Below are 19,334 nucleotides of genomic sequence, written 5' to 3'. Positions count from 1 at the left end.
TCCAAAATCCGTCTCACAGTTACTACTATTGAGCAAGGAACCACCTATACTATACATGTACTTTGGCTTTTCTTGCCTAAATGTAGAACCTTACTTTTTTCACCATTGAATTTCATTTTCTTAAATAGCGCCCAATGTTCAAGTCTGTCCAGATCCTCCTGTATCTTCAGCCTATCGTCTAGAGTGTTGGCTATTCCTCCCAGCTTGGTGTCATCTGCAAATTTGATCAGTTTCCCATCTATCCCCTTGCCCAAATCGTTGATGAAAATGTTGAAGAGCACTGGGCCTAGATCAGACTTCCCTCCATGTAGATGCAGTTCCATTGAGGACCACATGCTGAGTACAGCCGGTCATCCAGCTACGAATCCATCTGGTGGTGATGCTGTCTAATTCACTTTTTTCTATCTTCACTATCTTTCTATCAAGTAGTAGATTGTGATCTACTTTATCAAATGCCTTACTGAAGTCCAAGTAAATTATATTCACAGCATTCCTCTGGTCCACTAATTTTGTCACTTGGTCAAAGAATGCAATAAGATTTGTTTGGCATGATCTATTTTTGACAAACCCATGTTGCCTTTTATTAATGACTTTGTTTTCTTTTAGGTGTTCCCTCATTCGTTGTTTGATTATCTTTTCCAGCATCTTCCCAGGTATTGAGGTCAGGCTGATAGGTCTGTAATTTCCTGGATCTATTTTTTTCCCTTTTTTGAAGATGGGAACTACATCAGCTCTTTTCCAGTCCTCTGGTAGTTCCCCAGTGTTCCAGGATCTTTGAAAAATATAATTCAGTGGTTCTGAGATCACATCTGCCAGTTCCTTGAGAACTTTGGGGTTTAATCCATCTGGTCCTGGTGATTTGAACTCATCTAGGCTGGACAAGTGCTCACTTACCATTTTCTTGCCTATCTTAACTTGTCTTAGTAATCTGGTTTTTATGATACTGTTTTTGATAGGTTGGACTGTTTTTTCTCTTTGTGTAAAGACAGATGCAAAAACCGAGTTAAATAGTTCTGCTTTCTCCCTGTTGCTTGTCACCTTCTTGCCATTTTACCCCACTAATGGACCAATCATTTCCTTAACTTTTTTCTTGTTTTTTACATGTGAAAGAAGCTCTTTTTTTGTTATTTTTGACTTTGGTCGCAAGCCTTAGTTCATTTTGAGCCTTAGCTTTCCTCACTTCATCTTTGCAGGCTCGGGCTATTTGCTGATATTCTGCCTTACTTATATGCCCCTCTTTCCACTTTTTATACTTGTCCTTTTTATCTTTCAATTTATCAGAGAGTTCTTTATGCAGCCATGCTGGTTTCTTTTGAGAGCTGTTATTTTTCTTCTTTGTTGGTATTGTGCTAGACTGGGCTTTTATTATCTCACTTTTCAAAATTTCCCAAGCTTCTTGAGTTGTTTTCCCCTTGAGGATTCTCATCCATGGAATCCTTCCCAAGCCCTCTCTAAGTTTATTGAAATTAGCTCTCTTAAAGTCCAAGACTCTAGTTTGACTTTGTTCTATTGCTTATGCTTCCATAATGTTGAATTCTAATATTGCATGATCACTTCCACCCAAGGTTCCTGTGGCTTCAACAACTTCTATCATTTCATCTCTGTTAGTGAGGATTAGATCCAATATGGCTAATCCCCTAGTTCCCTTCTCTACTTTTTGGAAGACAAAGGTGTCTGCTAGGTTTGTCAGGAATCTGTTTGATCTTCCACTTGGTGCAGAGTTTGTCTGCCAGTTGATGTCAGGGTAATTAAAGTGCCCCATTACTATTGTGATGTGTTTCCTACATACTTTAGTTAGCTGATTAGCAAAAAGTTCATCTATTTCCTCTGTTTGGTTGGGCGGCCTATAGTACACGCCTATGGCAATGTCATTTTTTCCCCTTTTATATTGACCCAAATGTATTCAAGACAGTTTTGATCATTGTTGTGCTCTATTTTTGTAGAGATGTAGTTATTTCTTATATAGAGAGAAACTCCACCTCTTCTTTTATTTGGTCAGTTTCTTTTAAATAATTTAAATCCCTCTAGCTGTGTGTTCCATTTGTGGGTTTCATCGCACCATGTTTCCGTAATGGCAACAATATCATATCTGCCCTCATTTACCTATATTTTATACTTTCTTTGTCAGTCTATACCTTAATTCTTTCAGCATCTTCTTTACATACTATTCATCATACTTGTTTTCTCTTATCAACAATGAAGGAAAGAGAGTGCCCAGAAATAATTCTTGCAGGTTTGCAATATAAAATAATCTAGGTTTTCATGCAAATATTTATAATTTACAATTACCTGAAAGTTGCTATTATAAAAAGGTTTTAAATGTAGTGAAAACTATATTAAAGTATAATTAACAGGATATGCATCCTAAGCTATATATTTAAAATGACCTGTATAATTTAATTTTGAAATGTAGTTTTCTGTAATGAAAATGTGGAAAAAAATCATATTCATGTTTTAAAAGTGACTCAGAAATTTGCATTACATTTCTCTAAAGTGCTTTTGAGCGTAAACATGTATTTTTAACTTAAAAAGTATGGATTGCTATAGCCTTTAAATTAATAAAGTATTTATAATGATATGACTGATGATTGGCTTGTGTTCTCTCTGGAAGCACAAATGAATTATCTAAACAGAAAAAAAAGCGGCCTGTTTGGGGAGAAAGTGGGATGGAGAAAGAATAATCTGTTGTGTTTATATTTCCAGAACAGCTGCTTGAAAACCAAAATCAAGATGCCTCTTCCCAAAATTTTATATAACAGACTTTAGTAGCTTAATTGTAATGCTTTTTTCTGGCAGGATAGATGCGGGGGGGGGGGAGTCATGAGTATGATAAAGTGCTCAAAAATAACATAATGATGCTGTACTTGAACAACATCTCCTTTAGGGTATAATTGGAGGCTTAATGTTCATCTACTCTAACAAAGAAGTGTGTTGGATTTTAAAGGAGGAAAGCTAATGGTTTTAATTACCAGCACTTAATGACCAAAATTGTCTAATTTTTTTTCCATTTTTAATTACGGGAAGAGCTTAGCTAGCCTCAGGCCATATCATTTAGAGATCTTCTGTCCACTGTATACTAGCTCATATTTCCATAGCAAGAATATTATTGTGATTTTTCATGGTATTTAAAGAGATTAGCTCAGTATTATAAGAACATGGTCTCTGCAGAAATAATTCTAGTGGTCCATTAATCACTGGTTCATGGACACTACTGTCCATGATTGTGAAAGTTACTTTAAAAATAATAATAATAATAATAATTCCTACGTTGAAAGGAAATCTGAATACTGCTGTTCCTCATTATAACAAAATGGAATAAATGGCTTGTTCTGAGTTCTTGGTGCGTATGTGTCTTTTAAATAAAGAAGCTACCTTAAAAGTATTAAATTAATAGTTGACCGTATAAAGACCTTCTTTCCATCCAAATCCAGTCCTGAACCTCAGGAAGACTTTGTGAATTCTTTTAAGTTGTTTAATTTAATGACGTGAGTGAACAGAGGAATTATTCCTCTCCATCAGTCATTGTTTTAAACTGACTCTCTAAGAAGATACCAATCTTCTGGAATGTTTAGCTATTTTTATATTTATGTTGAAACACGCACATTTTGATGAAAGACTTTTTCACAGCCCAGATGATTAAATGGCACACCAGTTGCTATTTGCTTAATGTTGTTTACCCAGGAAGAGTAACAATGTGTAAGTATTGAAAATCTGTTTTTTTATCCAAGTCTTAAGAAATAATGAAAACTTAAAGTAGCCTTTGCCAGTTTTAGTGGCCTACAAATTCCTACATTTCCCACTATCTCATAGAAAAAGTATCTATGTTTTCTCCTTCAGGGATTTTCAAACTGGGAGTGGCATGAAGAAATTTCAGGGAGGAATGCAAGAATGTGAAACTTGCATTAAAAAACAGTGAAAAAATGCAGTAAAGTTCAAATGATGATCAAATAGAATACTGTACAAAGGCTGGTAGGGCTGGGTGAACTGATGGGATTAAATATGACAAAGGAACATCAATGACTGTGCAACAGGAAAGCTGGAACTGGACAGGTTGAAGGGAAAGAGGGAAGAAATGTGCTATAAAGATTGACTTATACGTGGTCAGAAGATCACTCGTAGATTATTGGAAAAATGGAAGTGGAGGCCCAAAGTGCCCTTCTATATATGTATCAAATTTTCATTCGTTCGTTCATTTGTTCATTCAATTTCTATAATCATCCATGTCAGCCAAATAATTCTGGGAGCTTACAATTGTAAGCTAGCTATAAATAATTATAAATAGTATCATATATAAATATTATAAAAGTTAAAACAATTAAAGCAGTAGAAATATCCAAAAATACATACGTATAGCAACCAAGATAATTAACCAATTAACATCGGTAAAGCCAAGAAACAAGCCCTCAGCACATTAAGAGCCTTGGGCCCAGATACACAGCCAGGTTTTTATAGCCTTACAAAAGATCAATAGGGTTGTGAACATACTTAACAAATATTCAGCAAAGGAAATATGAGAGTTTCTGAAACATCAAAGATGGGGCATGATGCCAAAAATTCCTCATTTTTTTAGATTAATAGAGAATAAATCACAACACATCTAAAGAAAGACTGTCTTAGAGCAGTGCAAAACTTGCCCAAAACATATTGCCTATAACTTAAGGAAATTGTATCACTGTGTAGCTAGTTCACAGAACACTGCTCATTAACAACTGCAGGCTTTGGGAGCAATGAAACTATTTAACTTTTGAATTCCAGCTGATAAAGCTTTGGAAGGCTACTACTCCTTCTGCTTCACTTATAGTTAAAGCACTGTATACAAGAGCAAACTATAGGTTTCCAGATAGTGTTCATTTATTTACTAATCTTCTAACCAGTAATTAGTAAAGAAAAAAAAGGAGGGTGGTCATTAAACATAACAGAAAGAAAGCATTAAACTTTAAAGGGTCTGTGAAAAGAGAAGGCAAAGCAGATAGCAGTGTGAATGTCAAGCAAGCCATTTTAGGAGACCAGTCCACTGTACAATACAATTAAAAATTCCTCTCTTTTATAACTACATGCCTAACCTTCATTTGGAGATCATTCTGGAGGAGCACCTTCAAAGATGACATGGAGACATTTCCTTAAGGAGCAGCTCTCATCATTCCTGAGAAAATGAATTAAACAGGAAAAAAGTTTGTTTTTATGAGTGAACCACAAAAAAATTGTCCTGAGGTAGTAATAGCACTCTGACATGCATTGGATGTTTTTATTGCATTCAACAGAAACAAATAAAAAATTATGATGTTAGTCCTATTTGACTTTCCCACTCATCTGCTCATTTTGGGACATCTCTTGGGTTGGGTTGTTTCAGTTATTATGGTAATTCTTACTGTTAGTTACTTAGAATGAGAATTGTGCAACTTAGATTCCCGTTTAAATAAGAGCTGTGTAGTGTTTCATATACAAAGGCAAAAATTTGCTTTGAAATACATGGGGGCATAAAAATAGCATGCATCTTCAACTTCTAAAATCAAATTGTCTTTTCCCAGGATTATGCAGAAGCAAAACTGTTGTTATGCAAAGCTGTGCCATCTTGAGAAATGGAGCAATTGCTTTAACAGGTTACAGACAAGTGTGACATGTGTGCATTCTGAAGCATCCTTCAGATCATAAGCATTGTGCAACTCTATATATTTATTGTAACTGCATTTCCAAGGAGTGTTGTATACAACAAAGGAGTGGCAATCCTAGTCAAGTGGCTGATTAAAATGAGCTACAAAGAGTATGCCTAAATTGAAGTTTTTGCCAGTCAAATCTATTTCTGCAAGTTAATAACACAATACTGTATAAGGCAGCCTCCCCAGCTTGCTTGCCAAGTTTCCCAGCAAGTATAGCCAGTGCTGAGAATTACAGAAATTCAAATCTATATATCTGGAGGGAGATTTTAAAAATTGCATCGGGTAATAAACTCTGTTTATTATTGGATATAGTTTGGAGTGCTGTTCATTGAAGCCTATTAAAATTAGAGCTTTCCTACAGCTTTCTTTGAGCTGTTCCACTGTCTGAAATATGAATGGAAAATGAACAAAATTTCAAGAGAATGCTCAAAGAGCTCTCAAAAGCTGTTGCTTCAATAATAATAATAATAATAATAATAATAATAATAATAATAATAATAATAATAATGGCAAAATAAAGCATTTTTTGTCAAATTTATTTTAAAAATTTCAGATAACCAAATGTGGATTGCTTTAACGCTAACATGTCATCATAACTTTAATATGCTACCAGACATATCAGGGATTTGTGAAAGTGTGATAATATTATAGGGATAAATCTCCAGTCCACAAATATTTTCTGAAACACAACGTTAGGAGTTCTTTCCAGGCAACAAAGGAAATTGAATTTTTAGCATGGAGGAGAGATAAAATGTGACTACGGTAAGAACCTCTGATAAGGAGGATCCTGCCTGAAAATGAAAAGGTTATTCCAACAGTCAGTTTATCCTCTTCTTTCCTCTCAGTGGGGAAAATCAATATGTCAGATCCACTGTGCAGCATAAATCCCTTTAGCCTTTTTAGATGTTAGATGTTAAATAAACGGGGCCTTTCACATTCCAGATGGAAAGAAATATCTTAAAACAGGAAGGCTGCATAAAAACAAAACCATAGTTATTTTCATATTCCATTTATTTGCCATTATAAAGTATATATGTAGATAGTGTTACTTTAAATTTATTGCCTGAGAATTAGTGTCAGTCCTACTGACTGGAGCAACTTCAACATTTTATTTAATTCTTACTTTGCTTTCCTCCAGCTTTTCAGAAATACTGCTTTTCAGTAGGTCTCATGTTTATCCCTCCTTTGCAAAAAAACAAACAAATATAAAGCTCCTCCCTTTTACTAAAACAGCAATATACTTGTATATATGTTTTGTATATATTTCTTTGCATATATACTTCCTTCTGCAGTATGGCCTTTATCTTCAGGCAGGAATCTGTTCCCCTAAAGAATAAGCAAAAATCTTAAATGGCATAAAATAAAATTCAAAACAGAAAGGGCATGAAATTGTGTCAGTGGTGGTCTCTGGTATTCAAAGCTAGATAAAGTTTTGATTCATCAGTTTCTTTCTATAAACATAAAATTCTGCTTCATTCAAAGCAACTAATATTTGGGTTCAAAATCAATCAAATAGCTATTCCAGAAATAAATGGCAACTCTGGACTTATCTCTCTACTTACATAAAATAATCAAGTGTGGATGAAACGAGTTGGCTAAATTTACTGAAAGATGGGAACAAGCTTACTTGCACAAAATTATTGGGTGAAATAATTCCTTTACAAGTTCTGCAGTGGTCAGAGATTTGTGCCATTTGTTACTTGAAAACGGGAAACTAGGAATATGGGCTAGTTAATGGATCCCTTGAGAAGCTGCATCCTCTTTAATGCAATAACTCAGAATTACTAAGTCAATTGGAATGGTACTCATTCCCAAAAGATCAGCAATCACAATCTAACAACATTATATGGAATTCAAACAATATTATCTAGCAATAAGGCAAAGCACCTTGCTTTGTGCAGAAGAAAATGGGTTTGTTTTGCTGAGATGATAGTCTTTGAAAATCTATATTAAGATTCACACTGTCCATACTGCCCATTTGCAGAATCTGCTTACAATACTGTTCAATACAACATCTTCTCAGCAGACTGAGACATTGCTTTTAAAAACATATCTACAGTAAATTTCTTTGCATACATACATTCTCAGATATAAATACATATACAGACATATGCACACACAATTTAAATTTCTATTTAATTTGAAATTGTCTTCATAAAGCTTTAAAAATGGAGCTCTCCCTTAGCTAGTTAGGTGCCATGAAATTGTCTCAAATCCTGATAACCATAAGCCATCCATAAATTCTTGCCATCTTCATCTGCCCCCTTAATTAATAGCTCTTCCAAGGAAATTCTAATGATTTCTTTGATCCCACCTTTCCTTAATATTTGTTTTCTTCTCTTCTTATCAAGAACAATCTTTTTTTTTCTAGGCCAGCTATTCATTAACTAACCCTAAATAGCAGATAGAAGAAAACTGATGGTAAAGAGAAGAAGGAGGAGCTGCAGAGCCATAAATAACATACTTCAAAATATTTCAGAAGAAATATTTTAGGCTTCATACAATTCATACTGTGACCAATCTTCCTTTATTCATGAGAATTGCTAAAAGAGGGTTTTTATCCTACAGTTGGGAGTCTAGTGTATTTTGGAACAGCCTCTTACTTTAGACTAATTGTGGTCTGATTTTTATCAGTTTAATTATTTCTATTGGGCTGCTGATGGCTCCATATCATAGTTATGATATTGTCGTGGTAAATCCATTCTGAAATATTTATATCACAATCAGGGTCTTTACAACCATTATCTTCATAGGGCACACTTTGCATCTCAAAATTTTCAGTGAACTGGACATGAATTGAACTGGACATACTACACATGAATTCTCTAATCTCATTATTAGTAATAAGTTTTACATTCTCTCCAACCTCTAGTAGAAGGGACCAGTCATTAATCTGTTATGGCAAAGACTGCTTCCTAAACTTTTCCCATATGATAAAAGGAAGCTAATCTGAACCTAATATATATCAGCTTGTTTGTTACCTTCACATATTTCTCCTATGTTATTCCTTCTCTGCTTTTATATTAGAAGTAATATATTTTCTTGTTGTAATAACCTAGTTATTAGATCCTTGGAGACTTAATTTAATTAAAAGATTGGATGAATTTTCTTAAATCAGAGAAATTGTTCTCACCTGTTAGAAACTATTGTAGATATTGCATTAGTGAATGTAGAAGAGCTACTAATCTTTACAAACAAATTACACAAGAGAGTTAAAAGCAGTCTTTATAGTTGAAGTACATGCATAAACCTGCCTTGTGATATAGTTCTTTCAAGAGATGTCTTATTTATCTAAAAGAAGATTATGTCTTGTCCATTTGCATAGATTCTCCAAAATGATTTTCTTGGGGCACTTATTGTAGTTAAAAAGAGATCAATATATTGGAGAGTATTGAGTAGAGTACCATAAGGATCAGACCTGGGTCATATAACCTTCAATATTTTTGGGTGGTAAGAAGTAATAATCTTCATTAATTAGAGAAATAGTTCAAAGTAACATTGAAATTTAACAAAGACAAATATAAAATTCTTCACTTCAAAAACATAAATAATAGATGGGGGTAGGATGGAATAGCTGACCTGGTAGTGCTATTTGTGCAAAAAGATCTGGAATAGTAGTGTGATATGGCAGAGGAGGAAGAGGAGGCTATATCAACAGGTGAATGACTTCCAAATCACATGAAATAATAATCAAAGTTCTGAACTTTTAAAAAGAATCACATAATTTTAATATGATCAAAGAAGGGCAGGCAACAAGGGTTATCAAGCTATTGGAAATCTTCTATGAAAATAGATTGAAGGACTTGGATATGTTTAGTCTTAAGAAAAATCACATGAATAGGGATATATATATATATATATATTCATTCTGAGATTTTCGCGGGTGTTTGGTTATTCGGGTTTTCTCCCGCGTAAAATTGGAAGTGTCTTGCCGACGTTTCGACGAAGTCCCATTCGTCATCTTCAGGCTGGTGTTTTCAGCTTCATGCTGAAACATTGCTCCTCGAAGCACAAAGCTGAAAACACCAGCCTGAAGATGACGAATGGGACTTCGTCGAAACGTTGCCAAGACACTTCCAATTTTACGCAGGAGAAAACCCGAATAACCAAAGACCTACCTACCTACCTACCTACCTACATACATACATACATATATAAATATATTCTTCTATTCATATTCTTCTGTTCAATGTCTGATTCTCAGAAACTGCCTGAACAAGTCCCTGCAATTTTCTTGGAATTTGTTTTCAGTAGTGGCTTGCACTCATCAAATATCTGAAAGAATGCCATATAGAAATCAAAGACCCATTATCTATATTATTAGAAAGTCCAGAATACAAAATAATGGATAAAAGTTATAGGAAAGCAGACCGGAACTGATACCCTAATAATAAAAACAGATAGATGGTGGAACCAGTTTCCCAGAGAGGTGATATTCCACTGGATGGAATCTATTTAGAATGCTTTAATTTGGATTCCTGCATTAAGAAAGGAGCTGGAATCAATGACCTAAATGTATCTTTTTAACTGTTTGGTCCTCTGGTATCACCTATTAAGGTGATGGCCAAGCAATCTGCTCAATTTTAATGTAGTATATCAGCATTAACATTTAAGATACTGTGAAATATTTTCTCTTTTATGGATGGATTCCATCAATTCATCACCATCATCACCAGTTTGTGAATTGTTTAGCACTTACAAATGATTTTAACTGTTCCCTAGTTTGGAAATATTGTTAGAATGAATAGATTGTTTAAAAATTGCAAAAACAAATGAGATATACCATTTTAACTATTTGTTCAAGAAGCAGTGCTTTCTGAAGGACTACAGGAACTTTTTGCTGCTATGAATGATTTCTGAGCTGAATAATTTTAAGGCAAAACACTTCAGCCACCCCTTGAGCATGGCAGAAATATTAATATTTCTTCCTCATAATCTGCATACATAACTGCATAGGGTCTCTTTGTATTAGAAATATGATTGACCGACTATAGCAAAATTATTCTGGGGTCCCCAACAGGCTTAGGAACCCCAGAGTGATATGCAGCCCATCAAGCAGGCTCATTTGATGTTATTGCCAGGGGAATAGGGGGCTTATTTCTTTTTGTATTGGGGTTATATCCTTGTAAGCCCCCCGGAGTCAATGAGAGTGAGTTTGGCGGCCATATAAATGTTCTTAAATAAATAAATAGCTGTGGTCTGAAAGAGTCAAAAAGAATGGTGCTATTGTTAATTGATACTAATATCAGTCAATGCTGCTACTCCATTCAGATACTATTATATGTAAAAATACTTGGTCTGATTCAATAGAATAATACAGACTGGCAACTCAACATTTCATAATCTCTATGTCTAATTTCAAAGAAAAAATAGATATAATTGCATTTCACAGAAGAAAGTAGATAAGATAAACTAAGATAAGACTGTAATGTGTAGTAGTTCTTTAAAATAGCGTTACTTTTTTACCGTATATTCCGGTGTATAGGGCGACCCGGCATATAAGACGACCCCCTAGTTCGACGCCGGGTCACAAGACGATCGACGCCAAGTCGCATGCCTAGAAAGTCGTCTTATACGCCGGAAACTACCGGTATTTCCGGCGTATAAGACGACTCAGCGTATAAGACGACCCCCGAGTTCAGAGGCTGTTTCGATGCTCTCCAAAGTCGTCTTATACGCCGGAATATACGGTAATTGTGGCATCTTTCAACATTTTTTTCCAACTGAGCTAACTGAAATGAAGAATGCTTGGGATTCTAGGATAGTAACAGATTTCTGTGTGAAATGACTGAATTCAATGCAGTTGTAAAGCTAAAATCTTTTACAATGTCCTTTGAGATACATTTGTTTTCATTCTAGGTATGCATTGATGCAAGATTCTTATTTAACCATTCTTTTCCAAATAATCTACATTTAGCTGGAGTCATACCACATGTTTAGCTATAAATCATTGTTTACAAACCACAATGTTTATATTGACAACTCACTGAGCAAAACCCAAATAAACCATATCTGTGTGATTTCAGGCCAGGTTTGTGCTTTTTGCAGCTGATTCTGGTTGGTAGATATTGTCAAGTAACTGATAAAACTAAATAAGAGTTTCACAGATCTACAATTGGCTGCAACCTAGGATGATTCCCTTAATTTTGCGTAGGGAGTTCTTAGTTCTTATTTTTCTGTTTTACAAGGGAAGGCCTTGCACTAAGGTGTACTAGCATTATAGTATTTAGTGACCTGCTATTCTTAGTATAAATATTCATAAATAATATCTAAAAGGAAATAATGTCTTAGCACCATGGAAAAATGCTTTGAAAGGATATAGTATTTGCTCTCTTTTAGTAAAAGTTAGATCAGTGGTAATGAACCAGCATGTTGTAGCTTTAAAAAAAAATAAAAGTGTAAGTAGTCAAATAATTTTCTAAAGGTCCACTTTTAATATCAAGAGCAAATATTGAAACCTTTTAGTCTTCATACTTAGAACTTCTAAATGTATTTATTATTGTTACCGTATATTCTCTTAAATAGCATGGTAAGCTTATGCACATATGTTTCTGTCAGGACCTTTTATCATACTGATTTATATAGTGATTTGCATATGTTATATTGGGAATTAAGCAATATGATCAAATTTAAATGTAATTGTTATGTGTTACCATTTCATTTAAAATGTATTTGGGCATATTTCACATGGATAAAATTTCACCAATGCCTGATTTCCAAATATACAATAAATAAGGATGAATGTAGTGTTATATCTTACACATTCATGGGAATGTTGAGGAAGTATAATTTTGGACATGAGCTTTTTGGACAAATCTTTCACAGTTCTGAATGTGAATCTGGTTTTGCATCTATACAGTCAAACAACGAAATGCAAATGACACGTATTCATTTTCTGTGCTTAACTATATCAGTGCACTTAACATACCAGTTTTTTTATTTCCTTTTAGTAATGGTGCAATAAATTAATGTGAAGATGTCTTTAATTCTTGTTAATTTCATTCCAGAAATTCCTGATTCTTCTAGTGACTTATTTCTCCTACTTCTTTGATTTCAGGTTACTTCCAGGATTTGTTAAACAAGTCAGAGAAAGCACTTTATGACACATTTCCTGGTATGTATGGAGACCTTTATCTCCAGAACATAAAGCTTTTCAAAGACTTGTATAGTGAGCTGCGGCATTATTATCGAGGCCCCAACATCAACTTAGAAGAAGCCCTCAATGAATTTTGGACTCGCCTGCTAGAGCGGCTCTTCAAGTTGATGAATCCCCAGTACCAGCTTCCGGACGAATATATGGACTGCATAGTGAAGCACTCGGAGCAGCATAAGCCATTTGGAGAGGTTCCAAGGGACCTGAAGCTCAAGGCAACAAGGGCCTTTATTGCGGCCCGTTCCTTTGTGCAGGGACTTGGTGTGGGCAGCGATGTTGTCAGAAAGGTCTCTCAGGTAGGTCATTAACTTAAATTGCTGTGTGATCACCATTTCTGAGTAGTTTTAAAATACCTATTTACTATGAGAAATATATTTACCATTGTATTAAACAATACAGATAGATTCATTGATTGGTGCCATTTCTGCTTTGCATAAATAATTACTCCAAGCAGAGAGCTCCCTTCAGTGTGTGGGTGCTGTTCCTGAAGTTTGTCATAGCAGGATCTATCCTGCAATTCAGCAAAGCAGTGGGACCATTCTTTTGAATTTCTGGGAGATACCTTTTTTTTCTTTGCTATGTTACATCAAATCAATCTAGTATCTGGTGTACTGTGGGAAAAAACACAAGTGACTATCAAAGCTAAATATACTAGGAGGGCATGGCTTAAATCATAGTAGCTTCCTTATTACTGAAAATATTATGGGAAAGAGCCTTAAGGAAATTAAATATTTGTAGATTTGTTCCAAAACATGTCCAGCATCTTTTATTCTTGGTATTATAAAATGCACATGCACAAAGAAACAGTGTGCAGATTAGCACAGCAAAACACTGAGAGGGTGTTCAGAGATTATTGTTAGTTTATCTCTCAATGAAAAGTTACATGTTTTTTCCACACAAATGGCCTGTAAAATACATATTATCTTCAGATATAATAAAGAAAAACAAATAGCCTGAGTTCCCAAATGTTTTATGTGGTATTATAAATAATTTGAAAATGATGGAGCCTTTATGCACAGCCAGTAGCATTGGACTTCTGGTCCATCAAGCAGATTGAACACAGAGAAGAACATAAGCTATATTAGTAAGGTGACCAAGTTTTTTACAATGAAAAGGAGGACAAAAATAAATTGAAGAAAAAAATATCATAAATAAAATAAACATTTTATTCATTGCAACAATAATACAGACAACTTGCATGTGCAAAATTTGCCAGCCGGGTGTTTTGGTGCGCTCAGCAGCAATTCCCATTGGCTTTCAAAAGCCAATAGCGGGAGTAGCACTGCTCATGCAAAAGTTGAAAAAAAAACATCAAAAAAAAGTGCCGGAACGCCGTTCTGAGCATTCTATGAGAGGAAAAAAAGCCCTGCAGATTAGTCTTCAAATATTGAAAAGGAGCATATGTAGGAGGACACTTTTTGAGGGAGAACAGAACTTACAAAAAGAGGACCGTCCTCCCTAAAGGAGGACAGTTGGTCACCTTAATATTAGAACTTGGCACAATTCAGATAAAAATGTAAAGTCTTCTTGTTTTCCTTTTGAGTATTCAGTATGCTTCTGGTTTAAAATAATATTCCACTTGGGCCTGAAAGTGTGAACTAGCTAGTTTAACCAGTCTGTCTTCATTTCCCTTTTCCTGGGTGCCCTCAATTCAGAAGTGTTTGGTTCAAAAGTTTAGAGATTAAGTCATGCATTCCAGGACAAATGACTTTTCTATGTCAGTACAATGCATTTATCTCCTGATTGGTGGTATGTGAACAACAGCGTTATTTTGCAGAGTAAATTTTTGCATTAGAGTTTGCAAAGAAATGAGCGTAAGCATATTTGCCGTAAAACAACTGGCTGCACTTTTCGTCATGCTTGCTAAAATTATAATGAGTGGCAGAGTACAGTAACTATTCTCTGGAGTATGTCTGTGAAAGGAAGAGAAAAAAAAGATACATCTGAAAGAAGCTAGCCTGAACTAGTGGAGTAAAGTTGTTCAATATATGCAGCGAATGAATAGAAAGTGAACACAAGGAAAGAAGAGGTAGAAGCTGCTTGGAACATAAAAAGACTTGTGTTATAGAGTGCTGCAGAGGTACAATTAAGAAATATTCTATTTCTTGTGTTTAACCCTCGTCTCATTAGCTGTCCCTTTGCAAGTATTAATAAAATAAGCTTTAGTATATCAAAGAAGTGATAAATCATACAGTGCTGGAGAATAAACATTCAGAATCATTGTATTTCCTGTGCATTGTTTGCAAAGATTTGCCATCTAATTTCCTTTATCTGTGATAAAATACACCTAATTTGCGTGATTGCTGAGTCTGTATTCATATCTATCTGAAGATTTTATTTATTTATTTCATATTACTTAATATGGATACAGCAATCTATGCCATTCTTTTTGTAGCTGATCCTTATTCAGTAAAATCTGCTGTAGATAAAGCAAAGAAAAATACACAGCTCATAAGCCAGCCTTAGAGAAAGCCAGTAAATTACATAAAGACAACTATTTTGTTGGTCAGCTCAAGCAATATTTACATTTTTAATTACTACTGCTTCTTATTTTTGCTACAGTTTGTCCCAGCTTCCAGGACTTGTATCTTTTGAATATTTCAGCCATTTTCCTTTTCAGTTTGCTCTTCAGTTGGATCATTACATTCCAGAAGCTCTTGTGGACATAGAAAGTTTTGCATGTGGGCTGGACTGAAAGAAAAGAGAATGAAAGCTGTTTACCAAATTGCCCTTTAGCGGGGGGGGGGGGGGGGGGGGGGGGGGGGGGGGGGGGCTCTGCTCACAATCCTAAGATCTCTCTTTCCTGGAAATGGCATAAAGCATTACTGTACTTCTTCCGTTAGTCATCCTGAATGAAGAGTAATTGAAACTCTTCATGACTATTTTAAAATACCCTTATTTTAATATGAATGAAATATTTTGCTATTTGGTGACTCTGGGTAGCCAGTATGGAAATCTCTTACCAGTCTTTTCTTAGCATATATGAGACTTTACAACCTGCTAAGAAAGCATTTTGTATTATCCACAAGATAATCCCTGGTTAATATTTTCACATAGCACTTTAATTCTGCTGGCAGGTTAGTAGAATTAAGGAAAATGGGCTTTAGGAATGGATCCATGAGACTGCTTTTCACACACTGTAAGGTATTTTTTCAATAGTCACCCTGTGGTAAACACCTTATAGAGGTAGATCAGGTGAAAGAACCAACACAACAATATACCTTGGATTTTCTCTTTGACACACTGGATCAAGTGAACATTTTCCGCTGGTCTTCTAAGTGTATTGACTTCCGGATAGCAATTTTTGTCCAATAATTTGCTTTCTTTTCATAGTAGTAGCCCAAATTAGTAAACCACTGGAATAGGACTTTTTGTTCAGATGTAATAGAATTATGTCAAAAAGTGTACCAGTATAACAAACATCACTGTGAGATTAAACTGCATTATTCAGACACCAGATCTATTTTAAAATAGTGTTCCAAGGCCTATGGACAAGTTATAAAGCTGGGGGATCATGATTAAGTGATTTTTAATTACTTAATAATTAAGTTTACCCTGAAATTAAAATCATATTATATTTTCAATGGCTAATGATTCCAACAAAATAAACAAATAGTTACAGTATAATAATGTTAATAGTAATGTTAATAAAGGAATGCTTCTACCATTCATGCCTTCTATAAATTTAGGGTAGGTCTCTAGATTGCAAAGCATTGTTCTTTTGGAAGGCCACAGTTTCTAAGAGCAAAAGCTTGAAAGACATACCATAACAGATTTTTGCATTTTCATAATATCACAAAACCTTTCTCAACATGTCTTCAGGGGATCAGGTTGGGGAAAGCTGGAATTGGCCCTTAGGCTCAAACTAGATTGATGTGACAGACCCATCTGTTAAAACAGATGGTGGATTACCCCATAGCCCCTCTCCCTCCTCCCATTCCTTTATCCCCAGTGGAATTCCTCTCTGTCTTTGGCAGAAGAAATCAGTGCTTGAAGCAAAGAGTGTGGGAGGATGAACCAGGTTTTCTCATGGTCCATCAGCACACTTCCTTTTGGCCTAAGTTTTGAGGTAAACGTCAAAAGAAAGATAATATGTTGTTCTACACAGTGGAGAAATATAAATCCAATATAAATTCTAAATCATCCCCCCATGGATTTTTTTTTTCATTCCAAAGTTCTGTCAATATTTTTAATAAAGGAGAGAGTGAAGATGAATACACCAACTCTTCCTAGAGCCGGCCCTACAGAGTGCAACACACCCCAAGGCCCATCTGCTGGGGAAGGAAGGCTGTGACTGTAGGAGGCAGTTTTTCAGGTCCACATCTCAATATCCCCCCCATCATGAGGACAGAGAAAGATCTTGCTCCCAGAGCCAGTGAGAGGCTTGCTTAATGTGATTGTATTTCAGAACTGTGCAAGGGAGCAGCTCTTTGCTAGTCTCTCAGGGAGGCTTTGTTGACGCCTTATATAAATTGGATTTTGTCTTCCTTGAATAAAAATAGGATGGGGAAATAAAAGATGAATACACCAATTCCTTCTTCCCCCTCATCAGTCTGGCCCTCATCATCCTACCAAGCTCCCTATATGATGTAGGATCCTGGAATTTCCATATCAGCCAGACAACCAATTCTGAACCTTAGAACAGAGGAACTTCAGAAAACTTTTATGGAATCTCCTTTTCCAAATAAAAAAGGAGATAACTGCATATAAGAAGTGATTATCACAGAGAAATATTTTTTATTGATAATATTGTTACAGATTTACTGTACAGTTTATACATGCACATACATACGCAAAGACATTTCTGGTGGATCTATAACAGTGGTTGCGAACCTTTTAGAGACTGAGTGCCCAAACTGCAACCCAAAACCCACTTATTTATCACTGGGTGCTCGGTGGGCGTGGCCCACTGGATGGGCGTGGCTGTGGTGGTCATGGCAGAATGGGTGGGTGTGGCCAATGTGGACGTGGTCACCTTGATGTTGCTTGTGGGCAGGGACTCCTGCGGGGGCCGGACAGGGTTGGGGAGATCCAGGGGGTCTCTGGTGGGTGGGACAGTGGGCAGGAGGCTCATCCTGCAGGGTGAGGGGAGACAAGGCAGGGCGGGGGTGCCATTGTCACAGGGAAAGGCAATGCAGAGGCCAGGGTTGCTGCTGTCTGACACCATCGGCCCCCGCACACAGAGGCCAGCGAGCACATGGGGGCCGACGGTGTCCGTCAGCAGCCACAGCCTGCCGGCCCCTTGACTGGCACACTCTGGGGCTCCGCTGCCAGCAGTTCAGAGAAGCCGCCTCTGAGCTCAAGGCCAGCCGACAGCTGAGGAGGCGATACAGTGGATCGTGCCCGGGAAAAGGAGAGCATGAAAGGCCAGGAGGGACGGGATGTGGAGGGAAACCAGCTGTGCTGGGATGCATCTGGCCATGTGGGACCTCGGCGAGTTAGCGGGCGGCTGCTTGAGGGATGGTTGCCATCTCCAGGGCATAGCGCGTGTGCCTACAGAGAGGGCTCTGAGTGCTGCCTCTGGCACCCATGCCATAGGTTCGCCATCACTGATCTATAAACACATTCCCTTCAACTTAATTGACTTGAGCAAGCAGTTTGACAAAAATAAATATCACTTCAGTATAGAGGATTATAGTACATTCTCATTTTCATTGTCACACTATATCCAGATATCTTTTTTCCTCATGAAAGATCTGCTAGTTTTCTGTTTGTTTTTAAGGTGGAGGGTAAGTATATGTTGAGCAACAATTCTTGGAATATTAATCATTTTGCAACATAGGTGTTGTAACAATTAGAATTCTCCTTTTATGCTATGGATTGCGACTGACCATGGAGCAAGGAGAACACAAGCCTTAGTCTTGTTTTTGCTACCATCATTTAGATAGAGTAAATATATGAATCCAGTTTTATTAAGGATTATTGATTACCACATTAATTTAATTCTCTCTCTTCTCCCCACACACAACTCACAAAGGCATGTTAGTGCATATCTCAACTTAGACCATAATTACACAATATTGGCTGGTGACAGCTTTCATAAAATGTAAAAGATAGCACTATATGTGTGTTTGTTGCTTTCCATTAGACACTAAAATCCAATATATCCCTGTATTAAAATTACTTTCTATTTTCATTTTGTTTTGTATACTTCTGGGTATATGTCTGACTAATTCCCTGTCTTCAAGTTTTATAGAATTTATCAAAATATGAAGCTTTTAAAATCAAGACAAATCGCTCTACAATAGATAAAAAGTCTAAACTAATCCCTAATTCAGTGGAAATTGTATTCATCATTAAAGATTCTGACCTTTGTGTGTCCTTGATGGATAAAAATAAGTTGTTAATGAATTTCATTTGAATGAGTTGATTATAACTTAGCATATTTAAAGTATAAACAATTGTAGTCACATTAATTTAAAGGAGCATACCTATGAATAACTAAGTTTGAATAATTATAGTTAGCTCTTAATATGAGAGCTGGTGTTATACTTTCTGCTTATATATTTATCTGAGAAACTAGT

General features: G+C 36.0%; 1 protein-coding gene across 1 annotated transcript in view; it reads left to right on the top strand.

Moving 5' to 3' along the window:
• Positions 1 to 19,334, top strand: part of GPC1 (glypican 1) — a 258,712-nt gene that overhangs the window by 221,805 nt on the left and 17,573 nt on the right. Inside the window, exon 3 of the mRNA XM_039320553.1 lies at positions 12,715 to 13,106. Coding sequence (XP_039176487.1) covers positions 12,715 to 13,106 — 392 coding nt within the window. The remainder of the gene's footprint in view (positions 1 to 12,714; positions 13,107 to 19,334) is intronic.

Source organism: Crotalus tigris, unplaced genomic scaffold, assembly GCF_016545835.1.
Source record: "Crotalus tigris isolate CLP2741 ecotype Arizona unplaced genomic scaffold, ASM1654583v1 scf7180000023658.1318691, whole genome shotgun sequence".
Lineage (NCBI taxonomy): Eukaryota > Metazoa > Chordata > Lepidosauria > Squamata > Viperidae > Crotalus > Crotalus tigris.
The sequence above is the reverse complement of the archived record's forward strand: the minus strand, read 5'-3'. Positions and strand labels throughout refer to the sequence as shown.